The sequence below is a fragment of the Zea mays genome, chromosome 1, assembly GCF_902167145.1.
Source record: "Zea mays cultivar B73 chromosome 1, Zm-B73-REFERENCE-NAM-5.0, whole genome shotgun sequence".
Taxonomy (NCBI): domain Eukaryota; kingdom Viridiplantae; phylum Streptophyta; class Magnoliopsida; order Poales; family Poaceae; genus Zea; species Zea mays.
In genome coordinates, this window is record NC_050096.1 from 298905541 (window position 1) to 298931985 (window position 26445).

At 44.7% G+C, this 26445-nt stretch overlaps 2 protein-coding genes across 2 annotated transcripts; both read left to right on the forward strand.

Moving 5' to 3' along the window:
* The first annotated feature begins 903 nt into the window (after nucleotides 1-903).
* On the forward strand, nucleotides 904-3385 carry LOC100285461 (uncharacterized). Its single transcript, NM_001367222.1, has 7 exons — nucleotides 904-1046; nucleotides 1781-1867; nucleotides 1972-2063; nucleotides 2235-2343; nucleotides 2432-2467; nucleotides 2618-2704; nucleotides 3028-3385. The coding sequence occupies exons 1-7, from the start codon at nucleotides 1044-1046 to the stop codon at nucleotides 3097-3099; spliced, it is 486 nt and encodes a 161-aa protein (NP_001354151.1). The 5' UTR covers nucleotides 904-1043; the 3' UTR covers nucleotides 3100-3385.
* Nucleotides 3386-5039: 1654 nt separating this feature from the next.
* LOC100285058 (uncharacterized) lies at nucleotides 5040-7108 on the forward strand. Its single transcript, NM_001367200.1, has 2 exons — nucleotides 5040-5644; nucleotides 6216-7108. Exons 1-2 carry the CDS (start codon nucleotides 5357-5359, stop codon nucleotides 6717-6719), a joined length of 792 nt encoding a protein of 263 aa, NP_001354129.1. The 5' UTR covers nucleotides 5040-5356; the 3' UTR covers nucleotides 6720-7108.
* Nucleotides 7109-26445: the final 19337 nt, after the last annotated feature.

The following is a 26445-nucleotide window of genomic DNA, read 5'->3' on the forward strand; positions in this document are numbered from 1 at the left end:
AAAATAAATATATTACTAATATAATATATAAAACATATTAATTTTGTATAGTAATCTCAAACAACAAAAATTAATTGTCTATTTCCTACTAATATTATTTGTTAATTAAAATTTTATATAACAAATTGTTGTTAGATCGAGCCACGAACCAACTCACGAGTCGAGTCGAGTTGGCTTTCACGAGCCACAAAGCAAGCTCAGTTCGAGCTTGTTCTAAACGTCAAGCCAACTTATCGAGCTCGATCTTTTTTTCAAGCCAACTTGTCGAGCTCGATCTTTTTTTTTCAGCCTAACCCTCACATTTTCCTCAAAACTTGGCCCGTCATGTTTGGGCGGTTGGGCCACCTTCCTATTTTCGTCCATTCTCAAAAATACACGTCATGCTTATGCCAACTTTAGTTTGGTATCTTTACCCCATTGTTGTCTGAGGACTGTTTGGATAATTTTAAAACTAAGACTCTAGATAAATGATTTAAAATTAGTTCTAAACTTTATCTCACCTCATATTAGAGTTTTAGAGCTCAAAAGATAGAATGCTCTAAATCATTTAGAGCTATAAAATCTAGTGGAGAGATTCTAAACAGGGACTACAAAAGAGAGTTTCAATTTTAAATTCTTGAATATGGAGAACGGGATTGATTGTAATTTTGTGTTTTCTTTATTCAAAATAAATTTTAGTACATTACAGTCGTCATAAGGGCATAGCAATTTTTTAGCGACGAGACACAGCACATTGTTCCTTTTCTTTTGTCTTTTTAACCAGGCATTTGAATATTATTTGATCAATTCGCGTAGTGGTCGAGGCGTGGCCATGTGGCCCCGTTCGCGCGGATACATGCCACCCCATAGGGCCTACATGCGTAGAACTGCGATGGTATAGCCGCGTAGTCGGATGAGCGATTCAAGCGAGAAATCAAACCGTTCGTGATTCGTGAAGGCCTCAACTCTCCTTTCCTCTCGTGGGCGATCGACTCTCTCCTGCGGCGGCGGCGGCGATCAACGTCGACGACTACGGCCCACGATTCTCCTTCGAAGCGCGAATCATGGTAATCCGTCGCCCTCGATCAATCATCAATCCCACATTCCCACGCTCGAAATGCATGAAGGTGTCGTTATTCGTTAACGGCTCTTTAATCTCCCCCAAAATGTCGCTCGAGATCTGTAACCGCTTGCAGCTGCTGAACCTGTTGCTCTCGACACGTATTTCCAGCGCAAATTCAGAGCGAGGGAGCATCAGCCGTTTCCGGCTTGGCTTGCGTAGGGTTTCTCGGGCGTGAACCCTTGTTTGCCTGGTTCGGACCCGATGCAAAATCGCCCCGCCGGGATCGCGAGTCCCCGTACCACCATTTCCTCCGGGACCGCGAGCCGGAGGGAGGGAGGCTAGGGAACTGGCCCGTATGCCAGGGAACGAAACCACACGGTTTTTCTGAACATGATCAGCTACAGAACGAGCCTGGGAAACAAATTGAGCTCGTCATAACGTCCAAAGGCCAAAGCCAGATTTCGAGGGTGCTCGTTATCTTAGGGGTGTTTGGTTTCTATTGACTAATTTTTAGTCCATTCGTTTTATTATATTTTAGTTTTTAAATTGCTAAAACGGAAACTAAAATAGAGTTTTAGTTTCTGTATTTGATAATTTAGAGACTAAAATAGAATAAACAATAAAGTCACTAGAAACCAAACACACCTTTAGTTTTGTTGTATTTTTCAGGCTGAAGAGAATAGAGGAGAACCTCATTTTCATGTAGAAACATAACCCTTTTTTTTCTCTTGGTGCCAGATACATTTTGTGCTCCTTATCAGCAGGCAGGGGAAGGTGAGGCTGACGAAATGGTACACTCCATACCCACAGAAGCAGAGATCCAAGGTACTCCTAATACATCAGCAGTTTTACCATTGTTTTGGTTGGGGCCTACATTAGTCTGCATGCAATTGCATCCCATGGTTTCTCACTTGCTTTTCGTTCACAAGATCATCAAAGAGATTAGTACGCTCGTCCTGACAAGAGGCCCCAAGCTGTGCAATTTTGTCGACTGGCAAGGTTACAGAGTTGTGTACAAGAGGTGAGTTGTAGTGCCTGATGAATGAAAAATTTCCATTCCTGATTGTTACTAGTAACCAGTAAAAGGCGAAGCGCTTGCAAATTACTAATCAGCTGGAACGTAACACCGATTATATTATACACACCGATGGCAGATATAATCTGTTCCTACACATAATGCACCATCCTGCAGGTATGCTAGCCTTTACTTCTGCATGTGCATTGACCCCGCTGACAATGAACTGGAAACCCTTCAGATCATCCATCACTATGTTGAGATATTGGACCGCTACTTTGGCAATGTGAGACCTCCAGATTCCTTTGCATAAACTCCCCAGTTCTAAGGCCCATTTTCCTGATGGCTCTCTGACTTTGTCATACTGCATGCAGGTCTGTGAGCTTGATCTGATATTCAATTTTCATAAGGTGCGAAAATGTTTCTTCCGACAATATCTGCTACTCTATCAGTTTTAAAATACAGTTTTTATAGTACATAACTTTGCAAATGCACTTGGGTATAATATGTGAAGATAACAATACCGAAACGTTTCGACTTCTTTCTTTTTGGATCTGCAGGCGTACTTTATATTGGACGAAATTTTGATTGCTGGTGAGCTTCAAGAATCAAACAAGAAATCGGTGCTACGTCTAGTAACTACACAGGTAGCTCACCTATTTTAATTCACCTTGAATTTAGAAGCTATCTGAGTGGTAGAAAACTATGAGCATTCCATCTCTAACTGCACACATGAGTGCTCTCTGCCTTGCCTTCGTTGACATAACCATGTGGATCCACAAGAGACAAACTTTTAAGAAAAAAAGGTGTACTGTGTTATTAGCCCTTAACATACCGGTTGGACTGTACGATGGAAAGGATAAGCCAGCAGCATGTTCATGTGCTCATGTGAAATGCACTACTTGGTGCAGCTAAGGATTGGGAGTGATGGCCTATCATGGCATTGTGGAATAAGCGTGTGTTCTTGCAGGACGCTTTGGTGGAAGCCGCAAAGGAGGAGGCAGGCTCGTTGAGGAACATAATTGCACAGGCTACCAAGTAGAGCACTCGTGTCTTCTACAATGATTACTCACACCCCCACGGCATGATAGTAGCTTAATCACTACCTTACGGGGCAGCAGCTTTTACCCCTGATTTTTCCTCAATAGTTTATCCCCTCTTCCATCTCTGCATTTTGTTCAGAGGTCTGTTCTGTTCTGTCACTCTCTCTCTCTCTATCTCTCTTGTTTTCCCACTGTACCACCTGTTTCGAGGGAATGTGTTGTTTCTGCTCTTTTGCATGCACAACGTTGTATACGGAATAAAATAATGCAATGTTTTGGTTCCCAGTGCTGTGGTCCCAGTTCCATTTAGTTGCCCAACTCTATGGCCATTCAGGTCTTTGGAAAGGATATCTTCTTTTGCAGATTCTTTTTTTCCCAATTATATTTGCAGGCCTGGCTTGTTGCCTTGTTCTGTGAAATAGGAATGAAAAAAGGGAATATACATCTTCTTTTGAAGTTTCTTTTTATTTTCCAGTAACATTTGCAGGCTTGGCTTGTTCTGTGGAAGTGGAAATAAAAAGGAAAAAAAAGGAACACACATGCCATCAGCATGACCCTTGTTTACATCAAGCAATAGTTACCCATCAAAAGGTATGTCCCCCAAAAAGCGTTTAATTAGTGCTTCATGGACCTGTGCCACGTGTCGTGTAAACAAGAGCTGAACACTCACCACTGTCAACTCACTCTAACAGTTTTCAATGTTCCATATACACATATCTCGATCCGTAACTTGGGTGACTAAAAGTAGTAGAGAAGATATTTGGGTGGGAAAAAATCTCCAACCTTATCTTCAGCTAAATTTGTAGATATAGTTATATGGACATTCTGGAATTCAGATTTTTCGTTATCTAAGGGGTGTTTAGTTTTCACCTTCTAAATTTTAGTGGCGCAACCAAACTAATTGGTGCAACCATACAACCAAGATATAGGAATGGAGGTAGGAGGACCTTTTAAAAACATCTTTTTTTTTCAAAACAATCCTCCACCTCTCTCTCCTACCTCTATTCCTATGTCTTGGTTGCAAGGTTGCATCAATTGGCTTGGTTGCACTAGATATGTGCCCTTTAGGAAGATAATTTAGAGAGAATTTAGAAAGACGGTTGAATATGCTCTAACCGGATATATGTATTTTGCACTATATTCCCTTAACTAATTTATTCTATATTTTTTGCCAGGAAAATCATAAGATACACTATGCTATACTTTCTATGTTCTAATTTATAATTTGTTTGACTTTTTATCCTAAGTTTGACTGCCTCGTTTTATTCAAAAAAAATTATAATTATTGTTAGTTTTTGCTGTGATATTTTTTAGCATATAATATATTTTAAATGTGGTTTTGAATTTTTTATTTTTTCAAAAAAAATGAATAGGACGAGCTGATCAAACGTGGCATAAAAAAGTCAAATAAATTATAATTTACGACGGAGGAGTATTACGCGGCGTGAGTATTTTCTATTTTCTTAATGCATTTTTTTTTGCTTTGCACCATTATGCTAAAATTAGGTGATGTGCAACCCAAGGCACGCACGCAGAAGAGATATGGAGTGAACGCCCCCGAAGTTGCAACGGGAGTCAACAAGGAAGCAGTCCCGATCGGTCCAGCACCGCCACCACCGCATCTCCCCCGACGGCGACCCCGCACCAGGTCGGCACCACCATCGCGACCGTCCGCCGCTGCCACGGACGGCTAGCTGCGACGAGCATCCCTGTCTCGCAGGACTCGTCTTCTCTCTCTCCGCTCCCGCGTGACGGGTCAACACGTAAGCGCGCGGGCCACCACTAGCCTACCAACAACAAATGGCTCCCTTTCTCTCTCTGGAACACTCAGCCTCACTCTCTGCCTCTCTCTTCACTGGATGGATGGAGATGGAGCACTCACTTTCTCTCTCTTCGCCTTTGCTTATTTATTCCTTCTCCCAGCCCATCCATCCATCGCATCCCATCTCTCCTCACTGTCCGTGTCGCTCTCTCTCTCCCCATCCATCAAATCCGCTTCGTCATCTCGCTTGCAGTCCAACCAAGTCCTAGGAATAACACCACGGCGCAACAACTCGCACCACCACCGCCGCGCAGTAGCTAGCTACCATACCAGCTGCACGCCTCAGTGCTAGCTTCGCCGGGCGGGGGCGGCTGGGACACCAGCAGTGCGTGCTGCGCTGCGCTGCGCCTCTCCCTGCCACTCACTCGAGGAGCAACCGTCCCAGCTGCAAGGGCGACAAGAGGATCGACCAGCTGCTAGTAGCTAGCTCGCACATGTTCCCGGTCGAAGTGTCGGCGCTCGCGGCGGGCGGTGCGGGAGCGGGGCGTCAGGCTGCCGGCGACGCCGCCGGGACGATGCTGCCGCCCTTTTTCATGGGCTCCATCTGGCCCGCGACCGCTGGCGCCGCTGGCTCCGAGGAGGACGAGGCGGCGGCCGCCGCCGCCGCCCACGACCGCGCGCTCGCCGCGTCGCGCAACCACCGCGAGGCCGAGAAGCGCCGTCGCGAGCGCATCAAGTCGCACCTCGACCGCCTCCGCAACGTCCTCGCCTGCGACCCCAAGGCATACATACAACGATCTAGCTCCTCGAATCTGCCAGTTGCTTATTTACTGAAACTGAAAAAAGAAAACCGGCCCTTTACTCTGCATATTATATATCTTTAATTTCCGCATGAGGTTTATATATGTCTCATGATCGACTTCTGCTGTTCTGCAGAATCGATCGAATTGGCATCTAGCTTGTAGTAGCTACTAGAGGCTAGAGAGGCTAGCCATAGCCAGTACATGAGCAGCTAATGGTGTGATTAAAGCTGATGGGTTTGGGAAAGTAGAATGGAGGCTTTCCTATTCCTATCACATTCGCACGAGGCATAGCTAGCTAGGCAGTAGGCTAGGGCTCTTGTCTCTTTTGCTTGACAGTTCCTCTCATGATTTTGATTGGAGCATGCTTCTTGTTTGTAATTTATTACCAAGCATATATAGTGCCATGCCTTCCTATATTACACTGCTTGCATATGATTATATCTGGTGATCCATGGCTACCCCCAATGCAATTCTAGGGTTTGTGCTCAAGTGTGGCAAAAACAGGTTGGTTTTTCTGATGCTGTCTGTTTGGGCGCCTTGCTGCGTGCAGATAGACAAGGCTTCGCTGCTGGCGAAGGCGGTGGAGAGGGTGCGGGACCTGAAGCAGCGGGCGGCGGGCGTCGGGGAGGCAGCGCCGGCGCACCTGTTCCCGACGGAGCACGACGAGATCGTTGTGCTCGCGTCGGGCAGCGGCGCCGTCTTCGAGGCCTCCGTCTGCTGCGACGACCGCTCCGACCTCCTCCCGGACCTCATCGAGACGCTGCGCGCGCTCCGCCTCCGCACGCTCCGCTCCGAGATGGCCACCCTCGGCGGCCGCGTCCGCAACGTGCTCGTCCTGGCGCGCGACGTCGTCGACGGCGGCGGCGGTGCCGTCGCGGGAGGTGATGACGGATACGGTGGACGCGCTGCTGACTCGGCGGGCGGCGCCACGGACGGCGGCGGCGGCGACTTCCTCAAGGAAGCCCTGCGGGCTCTGGTAGAGAGGCCAGGCGCCGCCGGAGACCGGCCCAAGAGGCGACGGGTCTCGGACATGAACATGCAAGCGGCAGCATAGCTAGCACGCCGCCGCAGGAGGCGGGCAGATCATCTCGCTCGATTGGTCGTCGTAGCTCAAATACCTAATTGCATGCATGCTCATGTCGAATATATAAAAATGGTACTACCTCCATCATCTCCATGTTTAGTTAGATGTCTTCATGATGCTAGCTAGATGTCTTCATCTCCCATTCTCATGCATGGCTTTCTTCTTGAGATGCCATACCATTATTAGGGATAGTATGGTATTGCTATTAGGGTTTGCTTGAGCTTGAACCAAATGTTGTTCCAAAGCCAATGCAAATCTCCCTTTGAGCTATAATAACAAAAAAGAGTCAAGCAAAGGTTGCGGACTTGTTACCCAACTAGTTAATAAGCAATATATATTCTAAGCAATATATATTTGGATAAGATACGAAGTTTCTCTCTCTCTCTGATAATCAAGTTCATCAGCAAGAAGCAAAGCCTGTCCGTTTTTCCATTCAGATTGTACATATATATACGCATGCAATAAGATTATAAGAATGGCAAGTCCTATTCATCATTCTAGATGTTAGTACCAAATGCATAGTACAAGCTCAGATAGTTTCATGCCCTGTAATACTATATGTAGTACTGCTCTCGAGACTAGCTAGCTTGTGACCTGTGAGTTGACTGGAACTTGGAGTGAATGATCTGGGAAATGCAAGCATGTCTGAATGGGGAAGATGGGAGGAGCCAGGAACAGCCAATGATTGCTTGTGTGGGTGCAGAGCACACAGTGAGGTATCTCTCATGACACACATACATGAGTGCATATGGAGACTTGCTTGCTAATGCTAGGAGAGATATGATGTATGCTGTGGGTTGTGTGTATATGTGCTGCCACTGTGTGTACATGCATGTCTGGGGAAAGTGGAGAATTGAAGGTGATGAGCTTTTGTTTCTTGTTGGGTTCCCTTTTCAAACCCTGCATATTGCATCGCATTGCCTTGTTGCTTTTGGAGATGGAGGAGATCTCCATGTCAGGCTATAGAACTGTGCTGTGATCCATGCCCTCTCATGCATATGGTCATCGTCGTCGTCTTGCCTCTCTCGGAGGCAAAAGCAAAAGCCAGGATGGCACTTGGTGGGGACAAAAGGAGCGGGTGTAACTGATCATCTTTGAACAAGAGGGCACTGCTTGCTTTCTGCCCACACTAGCTGGTTGCTGTGGCTTGCAATGGCAATTTTGGTTTCCAAGCTCCTTCAATGGAGAATGTATCCTATGCACAAGACCCGATTCGTGTATACATGCATAAATTCAATTTAGACCCTTCATCTACTAATTAACCAACGTCTCAGCGTGAGGTTTTTCTTGCAAATACGCAGCTAAGCGCGGGGATGACAACAAACAACATCATATAAGGTTTTCTCATAAAACACGTCAGTCGTCGTTGGTTATTGAACGAAGGGTTCAAATTGTATTTATGTATTTGAACACAGTAGATGTCTTGTGCATAGGATACAATGCCTTGTTCGGTTAGCTCTAAATCCACGTGGATTGGGTGAGATTGATGAGTTTAAATCTCATGCAAGTCAAACTTATTCTTATTTTTTTCTAATCTATTCAATTCATGTGTAATAGGAATAACCGAATAAGGTCTTACATGTCACAAACACACATGTATGAATTGCTGCATTGATCTCACGTTAAACTTAGTCAGAGGACCAATTTTGAGTCCACCTTGCACCCTAATTGGGTAACACACTATTAACCTTTTGTTGCGACCCCTTCAATTCACACCGTATACAATAATTAAAAAAACAAGGACAGCACACAAACTAACGTTGACCAATACCTCCTCATCCTTACACACATTCCGATCTAGTCCTACACGCTGTCCTCCTCCATGCCCAAGTACCGCCGCCGAGACCAGCACCCACGGGCGAACCCAGGATTTGAGATTGAGAAGAACAAATTAGATTGAGTTAGGCTATTAAAAAATATTTTACATTATTTATATGGTGATTAGCTAAAAAAATAGTAGTTCCTATAGAATTTGGGGAAGATTAGGGGGGAAATTGCCCCTCTGCCTTCCCCTAGAATCGCCCCTGCCAGCGCCACCACCAACACGAGTTTTCACAATTTTTGGTGGTGTCATAGTCCAAAAAATCAAACATTTGGTGTCACCTCTACCTCATTCTATTTTAACATTAAATCAAACACATCCTAAATTGGCTTTGATGGTGCATACGGCCATCTTGAATGGCTTCCCACACACCTCTGGCCCCCATCTCATGTCTGGTGTACTGCGGTGGGGAGTTCGCACTCTAACAGCTCCCTATTGTGCTTCCTAGAGAAAGACAACTCCACTATATATATATATATATATATATATATATATATATATATATATATATATATATATATATATATATATATATATATATATATATATATATATATATATCCTCATGTTTTTTTTATTTTTTGTGATATTAATCATTTTTACGTTTCGTAATTTGATAATAATAATATATGTATTATAGTAGTATACACAATATATGATTTTCAAAACTTCAAAAACTGATATAAATTGTTTAATGATGGAGTTTTAGTGTATATATGTGAGTTGGATAAGATGAATGGTTGGATATATGAGGTGTATCTTTTAGAGGATGTATTAGAAAGTACAAATAGAGTGAGAAATATGGATGAAATTGTTGGAGATGTCTAACGTATATGGATCCTTATGTCGACTCATGAGGACACTGCAACAGTCACGCTCTATCTTCAACAGCATTCATATTCCACTCTGTATCTAACTTCCTATTTCAAACTTAACTCTGTAAATAGTGCATCTATAATAAACAGTGTTATACACACGCTCCCATACACGGCTTTGCTGGAGTTGGCAAGTCACAAGAAAATGTATACATAACGCTGCTTCATCTGAATATCTAGTACACTACCCCAGCATGTTGGTAGTTCCAATCTTTTCAGAGCAGAGCAGGAAGCACAGGTTTCTACATCATATCGAGATATTCTACCAGCGAGCAAAAAAAAAAAAAAAAAAAGCCTGGACACGGCACTACTACATGTAACTACTGTCAGGGGTCAGGGCATGCATGGCATGGCAGAAAAACTTCATGATTTGATCCGACCTCGGTCCCAACAGCGAAAGGAATGCATGCATGCTCACTTGCTCAGTGAATGTTATAATATAATAATTACTATAGTTGCTAGTTTTGCAACAGATGGATAATTAAGGAGCCTAAAATTACATTAATTGTCTTGCATTGCAACTGCATGCAGATATAGTGGGTCTTTCTTTGAGTGGCTTAGCTTGTGTGGTTGTAGTACATGACTACATGTTGCTGTCTGTGATGATCCGCCCCAATCTCTGACTATTTTTTGAGGACCAGAAAGCGTTTGGTTACGGTGCGTGCATCTTAAGATCCGGTGTATATTTGTCTCTAGCCCAATTGAAACTATCCAAATTATTGTTGATGATGTGACCCACAAGTCCACAACAAGTAGCTAGAGGGATAGGGGGAAAAAATCTCCACAGCCGACAGAAGTAGCTCTCCTTCCCATTCGCGACACATGTCCATATATCAATGATCGACGGTTGTTTTTTTTTTCTGTTCCAGCACGATTGAAGTAGATGAGAAAAATAGACGAAACCAGCAAGCCACACAAACATTGTGTCGGGGAAATAATCGCCAGGACCCTAGGGCCCAATAGTATGTAAAATGCTAGGAAAAGTTTTGTCTCGGAAGGACCCGCTCACTACCGGAATTTGGCTCTTTGCCGAGTGCCATATTTTTTGCCGAGTGTTTTATTTCGGGCACTCGGCAAAAAAGCTCTTTGCCGCGTGCCACGCAAAAAACTCTCGGTAAAATAAAACACTCGGCGGCGAAGAAGCTCTTTGCCGAGTGTTTTATTTTTGACACTTGGCAAAGAGTTTCTTTGCCAAGTGTCTTTTTTTACACTCGGCAAAGGGCTCTTTGCCGAGTGTCACAAATACAACACTCGGCAAAGACAATTTAAAAATCACATCTTAAAGTAGTAAATTAATTCAAATAAAAAAGTTTTCAACTACAAATTTGTATAACTCATCATGATGTACAATTTATATATTGAACATTTTTCATATGACAAAATAAAAATAAATTTGTTCATAAAACATATATCTCTCTCGTAGTTTATGAAACTACGAGAGAGACGTATAGAATTTGTGCATATTGTTAGAACCATCATGTGAGATAAACAAATGACCAAACAACCAAAATAAACTTTGTAGATCTTGAGAAGTTATAGAAGTTTATAGTTGACAACTTTTTCATTTGAAGTCATATTGTCAACGAAAACTACGTCTGAATTTAAAAAATTTAAAATTTGAATTTTGAAAACGACTTCGAAAGAAAAAACCACCAACATGAAAGTTGTAGGTATTGAAGAGTTATGAAACTTTGTAGTTGACAATATTTTGGTTTGAAATCATCTTGTTATGCAAAACTATATTTGAATTTTGAAATTTGAATTTTTCAAACTGTCTCGGATGGAAAAACCACCAAAATAAAAGTTGTAGGTCTTGAAATGTAATGAAACTTTGTAGTTGACATTTTTTTATTTGAAATCATCTTATCATTGAAAAATTCGTGTGAAGTTTTCAAATTTAAAATTCAAATTTTGTAAACGGTCTCTAAAAGGGAATTAGGCTTACACCTAGTCTCTAATTAATTTTGGTGGTTGAATTGCCCAACACAAACAATTGGACTAACTAGTTTGCCCAAGTGTATAGATTATACAGGTGTAAAAGGTTCACACTCAGCCAATAAAAAGACCAAGTTTTGGATTCAACAAAGGAGCAAAGTGGCAACCGAAGGCTCTCTGGTCTGGGAGCACCGGACTGTCCGGTGTACACCGGACAGTGTCCGGTGCACCACCGGACAGTGTCCGGTGCACCACCGGACAGTGTCCGGTGCACCAGAGAACTCCAGCTCAAACTCGCCACCTTCGGGAATTTCCAGAGGCACTCGCGCTATAATTCACCGGACTGTCCGGTGTACACCGGACAGTGTCCGGTGCGCCAAGAAGGAGCGGCCTCAGGAACTCGCCAGCTTCGGGAAACTCCAACGGCTAGTCCGCTAAAATTCACCGGACTGTCCGGTGTGCACCGGACTGTCCGGTGCGACTCCAGAGCAACGGCTAGTCGGCGCCAACGGCTACCTGCGGCGCATTAAATGCGCGCGCAGCGCGCGCAGAAGTCAGGCGCGCCCATACTGGCACACCGGACAGCAAACAGTACCTGTCCGGTGTGCACCGGACACCCAGGCGGGCCCACAAGTCAGCAGCTCCAACGGCTAGAATCCAACGGCAGTGATGACGTGGCAGGGGGCACCGGACTGTCCGGTGTGCACCGGACTGTCCGGTGTGCCATCGAACAGACAGAACCCCCAACGGCCATATTTGGTGGTTGGGGCTATAAATACCCCAACCACCCCACCATTCATTGCATCCAAGTTTTCCACTTCCCAACTACTACAAGAGCTCTAGCATTCAATTCTAGACACACCAAAGAGATCAAATCCTCTCCAAATTCCACACAACGCCATAGTGACTAGAGAGAGTGATTTGCTTGTGTTCTTTCGAGCTCTTGCACTTGGATTGCTTTCTTCATTCTTGATTCTTTCATTGAGATCAACTCACTTGTAATTGAGGCAAGAGACACCAAACTTGTGGTGGTCCTTGTGGGAACTTTGTGTTCCAAGTGATTGAGAAGAGAAAGCTCACTCGGTCCGAGGGACCGTTTGAGAGAGGGAAGGGTTGAAAGAGACCCGGCCTTTGTGGCCTCCTCAACGGGGAGTAGGTTTGCAAGAACCGAACCTCGGTAAAACAAATCCTCGTGTCACACTCTTCATTTGCTTGCGATTTGTTTTCCACCCTCTCTCGCGGACTCGTTTCTTTATTACTAACGCTAACCCGGCTTGTAGTTGTGTTTATATTTGTGAATTTCAGTTTCGCCCTATTCACCCCCCCCCCTCTAGGCGACTATCAATTGGTATCAGAGCCCGGTTCTTCATTAGAGCCTAACCGCTCGAAGTGATGTCGGAAGATCACGCCAAGAAGGGGATGGAGACCGGCGAAAAGCCCACTACAAGCCACGGGAGCACTTCATCGGAAGAGTCCCGCACCAAGAGGAAGGAGAAGAAGAAGAGCTCCTCCAACAAAGGAAAGGAGAAGAAATCTTCTTCGCACCACAAAGAGAAGAAGGAGAGATCTTCCTCCCACAAGCCACATCGGAGAGGGGACAAGCACAAAAGGATGAGGAAAGTGGTCTACTATGAGACCGACACTTCATCAACATCGACCTCCGACTCCGATGCGCCGTCCGTAACTTCTAAACGCCAAGAGCGTAAGAAGTTTAGTAAGATCCCCCTACATTACCCTCGCATTTCTAAAAATGCACCTTTACTTTCCGTCCCATTAGGCAAACCACCAACTTTCGATGGTGAAGATTATGCTAGGTGGAGTGATTTAATGCGATTTCATCTAACCTCACTCCACAAAAGTATATGGGATGTTGTTGAGTTTGGTGCACAGGTACCATCCGTAGGGGATAAAGACTATGATGAGGATGAGGTGGCCCAAATCGAGCACTTCAACTCCCAAGCGACAACAATACTCCTCGCCTCTTTAAGTAGAGAGGAGTATAACAAAGTTCAAGGGTTGAAGAGCGCCAAGGAGGTTTGGGATGTGCTCAAAACCGCGCACGAAGGAGATGAGCTCACCAAGATCACCAAGCGGGAAACGATCGAGGGGGAGCTCGGTCGGTTCCGGCTTCGCAAAGGGGAAGAGCCACAACACATGTACAACCGGCTCAAGACTTTGGTGAACCAAGTGCGCAACCTCGGGAGCGTCAAGTGGGACGACCACGAAATGGTTAAGGTTATTCTAAGATCTCTCATTTTCCTTAACCCCACTCAAGTTCAATTAATTCGTGGTAATCCTAGATATACTAAAATGACCCCCGAGGAAGTTATCGGGAATTTTGTAAGTTTTGAGTGCATGATCGAAGGCTCAAGGAAGATCAACGAGCTTGATGATCCATCCACATCCGAAGCTCAACCCGTCGCATTCAAGGCGACGGAGGAGAAGAAGGAGGAGGCTACACCGAGTCGACAACCTATAGACGCCTCCAAGCTCGACAATGAGGAAATGGCGCTCGTCATCAAGAGCTTCCGCCAAATCCTCAAACAAAGGAGGGGGAAAGACTACAAGCCCCGCTCCAAAAAGGTTTGCTACAAATGTGGTAAGCCCGGTCATTTTATTGCTAAATGTCCTATATCAAGTGACAGTGACCGAGGCGACGACAAGAAGGGGAGAAGAAAGGAGAAAAAGAAGTACTACAAGAAGAAGGGCGGCGATGCCCATGTTTGTCGGGAGTGGGATTCCGACGAAAGCTCAAGCGACTCCTCCGACGACGAGGACGCCGCCAACATCGCCGTCACCAAGGGACTTCTCTTCCCCAACGTCGGCCACAAGTGCCTCATGGCAAAGGACGGCAAACGGAAGAAGGTTAAATCTAACTCCTCCACTAAATATGAGTCTTCTAGTGATGATAATAATAGTGATGAGGAGGATAGTTTGCGTGTTCTCTTTGCCAATCTTAACATGGAGCAAAAAGATAAATTAAATGAATTGATCAGTGCTATTCATGAAAAGGATGACCTTTTGGATTCCCAAGAGGATTGTCTAATTAAAGAAAACAAGAAACATGTTAAGGTTAAAAAGGCTTATGCTCTAGAAATTGAGAAATGTGAAAAGTTATCTAGTGAGCTAAGCACTTGCCGTGAGATGATTGACAACCTTAGACATGAAAATGCTAGTTTAAATGCTAAGGTTGATTCACATGTTTGTAATGTTTCAATTCCCAATCCTAGAGATAATAATGATGATTTGCTTGCTAGGATTGAAGAATTAAACATTTCTCTTGCTAGTCTTAGATTAGAAAATGAAAATTTGATTGCTAAGGCTAAAGATTTTGATGTTTGCAAAGTTACAATTTCCGATCTTAGAGATAAAAATAATATTCTACATGCTAAGATTGTTGAACTTAATTCTTGCAAACCGTCTACATCTATTATTGAGCATGTATCTATTTGTACTAGATGTAGAGATGTTGATGTTAATGCTATTCATGATCATATGGCTTTAATCAAACAACAAAATGATCATATAGCAAAACTAGATGCTAAAATTGCCGAGCACAACTTAGAAAATGAGAAATTTAAATTTGCTCGTAGCATGCTTTATAATGGGAGACGCCCGGGCATTAAGGATGGCATTGGCTTCCAAAGGGGAGACAATGTCAAAATTAGTGCCCCTCCTAAGAGATTGTCCAACTTTGTTAAGGGCAAGGCTCCCATGCCTCAGGATAACGAGGGTTACATTTTATACCCTGCCGGTTATCCCGAGAGCAAGATTAGGAGAATTCACTCTAGGAAGTCTCACTCTGGCCCTAATCATGCTTTTATGTATAAGGGTGAGACATCTAGTTCTAGGCAACCAACCCGTGCTAAGTTGCCTAAGAAAACTCCTACTGCATCAAATGAACATAATCTTTCATTTAAAACTTTTGATGCATCTTATGTGTTAACTAACAAATCCGGCAAGGTAGTTGCCAAATATGTTGGGGGCAAGCACAAGGGTTCAAAGACTTGTGTTTGGGTACCCAAAGTTCTTGTGTCTAATGCCAAAGGACCCAAAACCATTTGGGTACCTAAAGTCAAGAACTAAACTTGTTTTGTAGGTTTATGCATCCGGTGGCTCAAGTTGGATACTCGACAGCGGGTGCACAAACCACATGACTGGGGAGAAAAAGATGTTCTCCTCATATGAGAAAAACCAAGATCCCCAAAGAGCGATCACATTCGGGGATGGAAATCAAGGTTTGGTCAAAGGTTTGGGTAAAATTGCTATATCTCCTGACCATTCCATTTCCAATGTTTTTCTTGTTGATTCTTTAGATTACAACTTGCTTTCTGTATCCCAATTATGTCAAATGGGCTACAACTGTCTATTCACTGATGTTGGTGTCACTGTCTTTAGAAGAAGTGATGATTCAATAGCATTTAAGGGAGTGTTAGAGGGTCAGCTATACTTGGTAGATTTTGATAAAGCTGAACTCGACACTTGCTTAATTGCTAAGACTAACATGGGTTGGCTCTGGCACCGCCGACTAGCCCATGTTGGGATGAAGAATCTTCACAAGCTTCTAAAGGGAGAACACATTTTAGGACTAACAAATGTTCATTTTGAGAAAGACAGGGTCTGTAGCGCATGCCAAGCAGGAAAGCAGGTTGGTGCCCATCATCCACATAAGAACATCATGACGACCGACAGGCCGCTTGAGCTACTCCACATGGATCTATTCGGCCCGATTGCTTACATAAGCATCGGCGGGAGTAAGTACTGTCTAGTTATTGTGGATGATTATTCTCGCTTCACTTGGGTATTCTTTTTACAGGAAAAATCTCAAACCCAAGAGACCTTAAAGGGATTCTTGAGACGGGCTCAAAATGAGTTCGCCTTAAGGATCAAGAAAATAAGAAGCGACAACGGAACGGAGTTCAAGAACTCTCAAATCGAAGGCTTCCTTGAGGAGGAGGGCATCAAGCATGAGTTCTCTTCTCCCTACACACCTCAACAAAATGGTGTAGTGGAGAGGAAGAATAGAACTCTATTGGACATGGCAAGAACCATGCTTGATGAATACAAGACTTCGGATCGGTTTTGGGCCGAGGCGGTCAACACCGCCTGCTACGCCATCAACCGGTTATATCTACACCGAATCCTCAAGAAGACATCATACGAACTCCTAACCGGTAAAAAGCCCAACATTTCATATTTTAGAGTCTTTGGTAGCAAATGCTTTATACTTGTTAAAAGAGGTAGAAAATCTAAATTTGCTCCTAAGACTGTAGAAGGCTTTTTACTTGGTTATGACTCAAACACAAGGGCATATAGGGTCTTTAACAAGTCCACTGGACTAGTTGAAGTCTCATGTGACATTGTGTTTGATGAGACTAATGGCTCTCAAATAGAGCAAGTTGATCTTGATGAGATAGGTGAAGAAGAGGCTCCATGCATCGCGCTAAGGAACATGTCCGTTGGGGATGTGTGTCCTAAGGAATCCGAAAAGCCTCCAATTGCACAAGATCAACCATCCTCCTCAATGCAAGCATCTCCACCGACTCAAATTGAGGATGAAGCTCAAGTTGATGAAGTAGAAGATCAAGCAAATGAGTCACCTCAAGATGATAGCATTGATCAAGGGGGAGATGCAAATGAGGAAGACAAGGAGGATGAGGAACAAAGGCCGCCACACCCAAGAGTCCACCAAGCAATACAACGAGATCACCCCGTCGACACCATCCTCGGCGACATTCATAAGGGGGTAACTACTCGATCTCGTGTTGCCCATTTTTGTGAACATTACTCGTTTGTTTCCTCTATTGAGCCACACAGGGTAGAGGAAGCACTCCAAGATTCGGATTGGGTGGTGGCAATGCAAGAGGAGCTCAACAACTTCACTAGGAATGAGGTATGGCATTTAGTTCCACGTCCTAACCAAAATGTTGTAGGAACCAAATGGGTCTTCCGCAACAAGCAAGATGAGCATGGTGTGGTGACAAGGAACAAAGCTCGACTTGTAGCCAAGGGATACTCCCAAGTCGAAGGTTTGGATTTCGGTGAAACCTATGCACCCGTAGCTAGGCTTGAGTCAATTCGCATATTATTGGCCTATGCTACTTACCATGGCTTTAAGCTTTATCAAATGGACGTGAAAAGTGCCTTCCTCAATGGACCAATCAAGGAAGAGGTCTATGTTGAGCAACCTCCCGGCTTTGAAGACAGTGAGTATCCTAACCATGTCTATAAGCTCTCTAAGGCGCTTTATGGGCTCAAGCAAGCCCCAAGAGCATGGTATGAATGTCTTAGAGATTTCCTTACTGCTAATGGCTTCAAAGTTGGAAAGGCCGATCCTACACTCTTTACTAAAACTCTTGAAAATGACTTGTTTGTATGCCAAATTTATGTTGATGATATTATATTTGGGTCTACTAACGAGTCTACATGTGAAGAGTTTAGTAGGATCATGACACAGAAATTCGAGATGTCTATGATGGGGGAGTTGAAGTATTTCTTAGGATTCCAAGTAAAGCAACTCCAAGAGGGCACCTTCATCAGCCAAACAAAGTACACTCAAGACATTCTAACCAAGTTTGGGATGAAGGATGCCAAACCCATCAAGACACCCATGGGAACCAATGGGCATCTCGACCTCGACACGGGAGGTAAGTACGTAGATCAAAAGGTATATCGGTCGATGATAGGTTATTTACTCTACTTATGTGCATCTCGACCGGATATTATGCTTTCCGTATGCATGTGTGCAAGATTCCAAGCCGACCCTAAGGAAGCTCACCTTACGGCCGTAAAACGAATCTTGAGATATTTGGCTTATACTCCTAAGTTTGGGCTTTGGTATCCTAAGGGATCCACATTTGATTTAATTGGTTATTCCGATGCCGATTGGGCGGGGTGCAAAATCAATAGAAAGAGCACATCGGGGACTTGCCAGTTCTTGGGAAGATCCTTGGTGTCTTGGGCTTCAAAGAAGCAAAATTCGGTCGCTCTTTCCACCGCCGAAGCCGAGTATATTGCCGCAGGCCATTGTTGCGCGCAATTGCTTTGGATGAGGCAAACCCTGCGGGACTACGGTTACAAATTGACCAAAGTCCCCTTGCTATGTGATAATGAGAGTGCAATCAAAATGGCCGACAATCCCGTCGAGCATAGCCGCACTAAGCACATAGCCATTCGGTATCATTTTCTTAGGGATCACCAACAAAAGGGAGATATCGAAATTTCATACATTAACACTAAAGATCAATTAGCTGATATCTTTACCAAGCTGCTTGATGAACAATCTTTTAACAAACTTAGGCATGAGCTAAATATTCTTGACTCTAGAAACTTCTTTTGCTAGATTGCACACATAGCTCATTTATATACTTTTGATCATATCTCTTTCATATGCTATGACTAATGTGTTTTCAAGTCTATTTCAAACCAAGTCATAGGTGTATTGAAAGGAAATTGGAGTCCTCGGCGAAGACAAAAAGGCTTCCACTCCCTAACTCATCCATCGCCGTCGCTCCAAGCTACTCTCTGTTCTAAGGGAAGAAAACATGAGCACCAAGCAAAGGGACTTCGTCTTTGGTATAATCTTAACTCATTTATTTATGACCAAAGGGGAAGATAGCACTTAGAGGGCTCTAATGATTCCGTTTTTGGCGATTCATGCCAAAGGGGGAGAAAGTAAGAGCCCAAAGCAAAAGGACCGCACCACCACCAAATAAGTGTTGAATATTTTCAATTGGTATCCTATTATGTTAAAAAGGGGGAGAAAGTAGTATTTCAAAATGATATATGATATATCAAAACCCTCTTGAACACTAAGAGGAGGATCTCATTTAGGGGGAGTTTTTGTTTAGTCAAAGGAAAAGCATTTGAAACAGGGGGAGAAAATTTCAAATCTTGAAAATGCTTTGCAAAAATCTTATTCATTTACCTTTGACTATTTGCAAAAGAACTTTGAAAATGATTTACAAAAGAGTTTGCAAAAACAAATCATGTGGTGCAAACGTGGTCCAAAATGTTATATAAGAAAGAAACAATCCATGCATATCTTGTAAGTATTCATATTGGCTCAAATTCTAAGCAACCTTTACACTTACATTATGCAAACTAGTTCAATTATGCACTTCCATATTTGCTTTGGTTTGTGTTGGCATCAATCACCAAAAAGGGGGAGATTGAAAGGGAATTAGGCTTACACCTAGTCTCTAATTAATTTTGGTGGTTGAATTGCCCAACACAAACAATTGGACAAACTAGTTTGCCCAAGTGTATAGATTATACAGGTGTAAAAGGTTCACACTCAGCCAATAAAAAGACCAAGTTTTGGATTCAACAAAGGAGCAAAGTGGCAACCGAAGGCTCTCTGGTCTGGGAGCACCGGACTGTCCGGTGTACACCGGACAATGTCCGGTGCACCACCGGACAGTGTCCGGTGCACCAGAGAACTCCAGCTCAAACTCGCCACCTTCGGGAATTTCCAGAGGCACTCGCGCTATAATTCACCGGACTGTCCGGTGTACACCGGACAGTGTCCGGTGCGCCAAGAAGGAGCGGCCTCAGGAACTCGCCAGCTTCGGGAAACTCCAACGGCTAGTCCGCTAAAATTCACCGGACTGTCCGGTGTGCACCGGACTGTCCGGTGCGACTCCAGAGCAACGGCTAGTCGGCGCCAACGGCTACCTGCGGCGCATTAAATGCGCGCGCAGCGCGCGCAGAAGTCAGGCGCGCCCATACTGGCACACCGGACAGCAAACAGTACCTGTCCGGTGTGCACCGGACACCCAGGCGGGCCCACAAGTCAGCAGCTCCAACGGCTAGAATCCAACGGCAGTGATGACGTGGCAGGGGGCACCGGACTGTCCGGTGTGCACCGGACTGTCCGGTGTGCCATCGAACAGACAGAACCCCCAACGGCCATATTTGGTGGTTGGGGCTATAAATACCCCAACCACCCCACCATTCATTGCATCCAAGTTTTCCACTTCCCAACTACTACAAGAGCTCTAGCATTCAATTCTAGACACACCAAAGAGATCAAATCCTCTCCAAATTCCACACAACGCCATAGTGACTAGAGAGAGTGATTTGCTTGTGTTCTTTCGAGCTCTTGCACTTGGATTGCTTTCTTCATTCTTGATTCTTTCATTGAGATCAACTCACTTGTAATTGAGGCAAGAGACACCAAACTTGTGGTGGTCCTTGTGGGAACTTTGTGTTCCAAGTGATTGAGAAGAGAAAGCTCACTCGGTCCGAGGGACCGTTTGAGAGAGGGAAGGGTTGAAAGAGACCCGGCCTTTGTGGCCTCCTCAACGGGGAGTAGGTTTGCAAGAACCGAACCTCGGTAAAACAAATCCTCGTGTCACACTCTTCATTTGCTTGCGATTTGTTTTCCACCCTCTCTCGCGGACTCGTTTCTTTATTACTAACGCTAACCCGGCTTGTAGTTGTGTTTATATTTGTGAATTTCAGTTTCGCCCTATTCACCCCCCCCTCTAGGCGACTATCAGTCTCAGATGTAGAAACTATTAAAATAAAACTTATAGATCTCAAAAAGTTATGCAACTTTATAGTTGGTCACATTTTCAAATGGACTCATTTAGTGCCTTAAATAATCAAATTACTTTAAATTTGTTATAGTACATGGGGAATGAAAACGTAATATAGACATAATTGATGTAGTAGTGTAGTGGTATAGGAGGGTATACGCGAGAGAGAGGTTGCGAGTTCGAATCTCACCATTTACAAAACATATAAGTTTGATTCAAAATAATAGTGAAAAATGATAGGGCAATGGGTAAGGTAAAATATAGGTAGGGTTGTGGAGAGTTGTTCCTAGAATTTAAAAAAATGTTTTACTGTTTTTTTTATTTTTTCGATTCTTAATTTGCCGAGTGTCCGAAAAAAGCACTCGGCAAAGAACCCTTTGCCGATGAAATATTTGTCGAGTGTTATTTGCCGAGTGTTACACTCGGCAAAGGCTTTGCTGAGTGTAAAATAGTCTTTGCCGAGTGTCTAAGACACTCGGCAAAGAACGTGATTCCGGTAGTGGCTCCTGGTTAGTCCTGATGCACCGAGCCTTGGGTCGGGCGAGAAGAAACCAAAAGGGTCGAGCGGATCGAGATGAAGTCACTCGAGTGGATTTCACGTCTGGCTCAGGACAGACCCGTTGTGCCGTATTAACTGCGTCTGACAACGAGCCGCATAGGGGGAGTCGGTCCACATTCTACTCATGACCTACAGGCCTTTAGGCTCCACGCTGAAACCCAGGCTACGACAGCGAGAGGTCGGCGTGGCACAGAGACGACAATGATGGTGTCGGGGCTCTTCGTCGCCCATGCCGCGCTCACCATAAAGATCGTGACCAGAGAAGTCCAGATGATAGAGGCACATTCGGACAAACAAACCTTCACCAAGGTAGAACACTTTGTTTTACCACGGCGCAGTAGCTAGCTCCTTCCCTAGGACCGATAGCTGACTTCCACCTTGGCCTATTAAAATAGAGGGGGGGTCGGCTAGAACAAGGGGGTCGAACACACGTACTCGCACACGGACGACCAGACCAAAAGACTCGGAGGCCGGAGCTAAGGCGCGAGTCACCGTGACGTCCAAGGTTTAGCATAGAACTCTAGTCCCATAGTGTTTAGGTCTGGCCACATATAAGAGACTTGGGAGCTCCTCCCTCTCTCACACGCTTGTAACCCCTACTACGAGCATTGAGCAACAAGGTACCGGTAGCGCGAGCCGTCGAAGACTGTACGTAGAGACGTTCTGTTCGAACCAGTATAAATCTTGCACTCACCGAGCATACCATCCGGACCACAGAACATGCGCACACAAATTTACTTGTCGGGGGCTGCTTCAAAACACAGACACATTGGTATATGGGTACATGTCGCGAATGATAAGAAATCTACACAAATACTTCTCTATATATAGACGGCTGTAGAGATTTTTTTCCCTTGAGGGATAACGAATAGCTAGTCATGCTGACAACTAGTGAGATAAAAGCCACCCTAGCAGTATAGCTAGCTAGCTAGGGAGTAAGTGGTAACAACATCATCACTTGGAGATATTTAGAGAGAGAGAGAGAAAGCCAGCACTCTAGCTAGGCAACAAGTGGTAACAGCATCATTTCTAGAGTCAAGTCAAATCTTCGCATTTGACCTAGTATAGATAGATTAGCTTTACATGCATGCATGCATGTAGCATGGCTATTGTTGATTACTAGTAGTGATTGGTGCTCGCTAAACTTACATAAATATATACCCTACAACTACAAGCTCAACAATATCGCGTGCTCTGGTGTAGTGGTTTAGTGAATGGCTGAGAAGAAGGTTAAATACCTACCTACTGTAGTAGCTCTTCTGAATGAAAACTGCATGTCGTGATAAAATGGAGTCTAAATATATTTTTAATTTATTTATTCGCTAAATAATCCTAAGGGCCTTATTTTGTGTTTCGCTCCAGGGACCACAACCGTAGTAGCTACGTACGGGTCATTTATTTTCTCATTTATTTGTCACGGTTTTAATTCAAAAAATAAACTAGTAGACGACAAATTAATATATTCAAGAACGGAGTTAGATGGTGTTTGGTTTTAGGGACTAATTTTTAGTCCCTCCATTTTATTGCACTTTAGTCTCTAAATTGTTAAATACGGAAACTAAAATAGAGTTATAGTTTCCGTATTTAGCAATTTAGGGACTAAAGTGAAATAAAATGGAGGGACTAAAAATTAGTCCATAATAACCAAACATTCCCTTAGTATTATACATGCAGTATCCGCATGATTGGTTTCTTGGCTGGAGGGAGCCCGGCTCGCGTCGCCCTGCACGGCTAGCGAAGCTCTGTCTCCGTATCTCTACGCATGCAGCCGATATGTGTTTTTTTTGCCTGAGTTGTATCTGCGCGTACAAGCTATATATCCTCCCTGTATACAGGAAACCAATCAACGGCTGCAGCATGGTCAACGGGATGCAATGGACCTGGATGCACTCGTTAGGGCAACCAATCACGTTGTATATGTTTTCGTGGGCAAGAAGATATTATCATCGGGAGATGTATTTCCCCCACATGCATGTATAACAAGTATTAGTTCCATATATATACTATGATCTGGATTGTGCTAAGCGTATGTACGTAGTCCCTATGTATTAATTGTAGTGTGTGGTCTGGACTACAACAGCATGCATGTGCATTTGGTGGGTGTATATATATATTGGTCATCAGTCACTTGCGTACGTCTGAATGTGTTCCCTTGTGCAGCAGGCCTGGAAACCATATGGCCTAGAAGCCACTCGAGAGCCACGTCAGTGTGTGTCTGTTTGTGGCATGCTCTCGGCCCTTTATTTGCTACGTACGTACGACATGTCTAGCTTGGCCCCTGCAGGCGATCCATAGGCGAGAGAGGTTGCTTGTTAGGAACGAACAGGACGTATGCAACAAGTGACCACTACTCGTCCTATCCTCACTGGGTGTCGTGTGGCCATATTTGTGTGCCGTCGTCGTCGTCGTCGTCGTCGTCGTCGTCGTCGTCGTCGTCGTCGCTAGTTAATTATATGCATGGAGCCATGGACCACGTATATAGATAGTACTTGAGGAGAGGAGTCGAGGTAACCACTCTAAACCAAGCTACACCTTGAACTTGCAAACAATCCCTTTGCTGGCAAGCATGCAATTGCATGCATGTGAAGGTATCTATTACGGCTGATTGGTTCCCTGTACCTGTATAGCCACGTTCCCGTGAGGCTGGCTATTCGGATACGGACATTTTGGGTACGAGCGGATGCAGGCAATTGGCTTGTTTTGCATCCACTCGCGTGATACGCGCCTTCTCTACGGGCATTGGAAGCAACCAAATGAACATACGTACGCTTAGACAAATTTAAGTCAATGTATGTAGTAGTATTGATTTTAGACAAAGCGATGCGGGCAAACTAATCAGATGGATTGTGTCACCATCTAAGTACATATAGCAAGATCTATGTATGTAAAAAAAGGTTCAAACGTCCTATTATTTGAAACGGAGGGAGTATCTATTAGCAAATGAATATAATGTTGAGTTCGTTTAGATCGGTAATATTGCATGCAAAGGCCAAGATGAATTATATCGACGGCGGAGGACGAACCGGCCTGCTAGTCGTACTCTTCTTGTCGTTTTGACTTTTCTATATACATTTTTTTATTATACATCTGAATATAACGTGTCTAAAGAAAGGCCACGCGATTACTTTACAACTTAGAATTTGAAAGGAGCATAAATTGAGTCCGACGTAAAATAATTTGACTTTGGCATGCATACCGCCGTGCGTGACTCTAAAATAAAAGTTGGTTGATTTTGGGGACCGATCGATCGAGGGAGCAACAAATATGGTTGGGCGGCCCCGCGCGCGCGTAGGTACAAAGGAAGCGTGCGGGGGAGGAGATGGAGTGGTGGTGTGGACAGGCCTACGCCTACTACCATGGATCGATGGCGCCGAGGGTCGTCCTCACCCTCTCTAGCTCTCGTCGGCAACCCCACCCCACGCCGGGGACCATGCATGGCCGCCATGCCCAGCATGCGTCTCTCTCTCTCTAGCTCCTAATTCCTCCTCTCCCGTGCGCGGTCGTTGTTACGTCGTTCACCGTGCTCTCTGATCGATCGATGATCTGCAGTTCGATCGGGTGGTGATCCCTATACCAGCTACTACTCCTACGTACGTAAGTACGCGCATGCACGCCTACCGATGGCGACGGCGACATACTACGCCCCTCGTCTCATTTCATGTGCCCGTTGTAGCATGGAATGTACCAGCCACCTGCATTGCAGGCCGTGTTCCTGCGCTCCCATCTGCAGAGTGCAGACCCGGCGTGGCGTGAAAGCGAGCGAGCGGGGTGGCACGGCAGCATGCAGCAACCAGCAAGCAAAGACACAGAGGATCCGGGGCACGCGTGCTGCGGGCAGTGTCAGCAATAACGCTAGGAGGAGGAGGGACGAGAGGGCCCCCCCGCTGGCAATCATTCCCTTTGCCCAACCAACAAACGGAACGCCGCTCTGTCTCTTTCTCTTTCCTCCCCACGTCGCTTTCACTCTCTCCCCGGCCGTCGTCTTCAACCCCGTCCCAACCCCATAGGCCATAGGCCGCCCGGCCGCCTCTGGCGCTGTGCGTGCGTGGCCTGCCCTGCCCTGCAGCAGCTAGCTAGCGCACAAGTAACTCATTCATGGCCGCCGCCCAAGGCACACGCATGCACGTGACGCTCATGCCGTCATGCCCCGGTAAAAACCTGTCCGTCGGTGCACGTCAGCCGAGATTTCATATCCCAGCTTTCAGTTTTCGGAAAAGAAGCTCTCTCTGCTTGTACTCTAGTTTTTTTTTACCATCTCCTTTCGTCGACACAATATCATACCAGTACATTTCTTGCATGCCATTTGGTACCTATACAGTTTTTTTTTTAATCCTGCAAACTTCGTTTTATTCTAGTTTGACCATCAATTTAAATTTTTTGTATATATAGCCAACACAAGAAGAAGATTCCTTTTTTCCAGATTTACTATAAAAAATATATATGTGTTCTAAAAAACGATGGGCAAAATTAAAACCATTTAACTTTGAACAAATCAAACCCGACATGTGGAGAAACGGAGTAGTATTGCTGCATACCTCTCTCTCTCTCTCTCTCTCTCTCTCTCTCTCTCTCTCTCTCTCTCTCTCTCTCTCTCTCTCTCTCTCAAACTTTACTTGTCTCTCTAATCACCAGCTAGTAAGTAATCACGGCCAAGCCTAGCTAGCCACCATCCAATTAACCACTTTACCGCTTTCTTTCCTTCCTTCCATTCCTTTTGGCCATGCATTCATGTTTGCCTTTCACGCGCCACGGCGCGGCCACGACGACTTCCGTTCTAGCTAGGCACAGCCATGCATGCATGTATATACACATGATCTATACGGCGCAAAGGCATCTAGCTTTCCAAACGACGCAGCAGCATCTATCGCCATCAGGCATTAGTTAGCAGCTAACATGACTCCTCCATTAATCCATCCCTTGCGCATCGATCTCCTCTTTTATTTACCCACATGCACAGGCAGCA

Excerpts from the sequence above, each read along its gene's own strand:
- LOC100285461 (NM_001367222.1), top strand. Across the intron at positions 2,064-2,234 it reads TACAGAGTTGTGTACAAGAG|GTATGCTAGCCTTTACTTCT; the intron begins GTGAGTTGTAGT and ends ACCATCCTGCAG. Across the intron at positions 2,705-3,027 it reads TACGTCTAGTAACTACACAG|GACGCTTTGGTGGAAGCCGC; the intron begins GTAGCTCACCTA and ends GTGTTCTTGCAG.
- LOC100285058 (NM_001367200.1), top strand. The coding sequence starts at position 5,357 with ATGTTCCCGGTCGAAGTGTCGGCGCTCGCGGCGGGCGGTGCGGGAGCG. Across the intron at positions 5,645-6,215 it reads TCCTCGCCTGCGACCCCAAG|ATAGACAAGGCTTCGCTGCT; the intron begins GCATACATACAA and ends TGCTGCGTGCAG.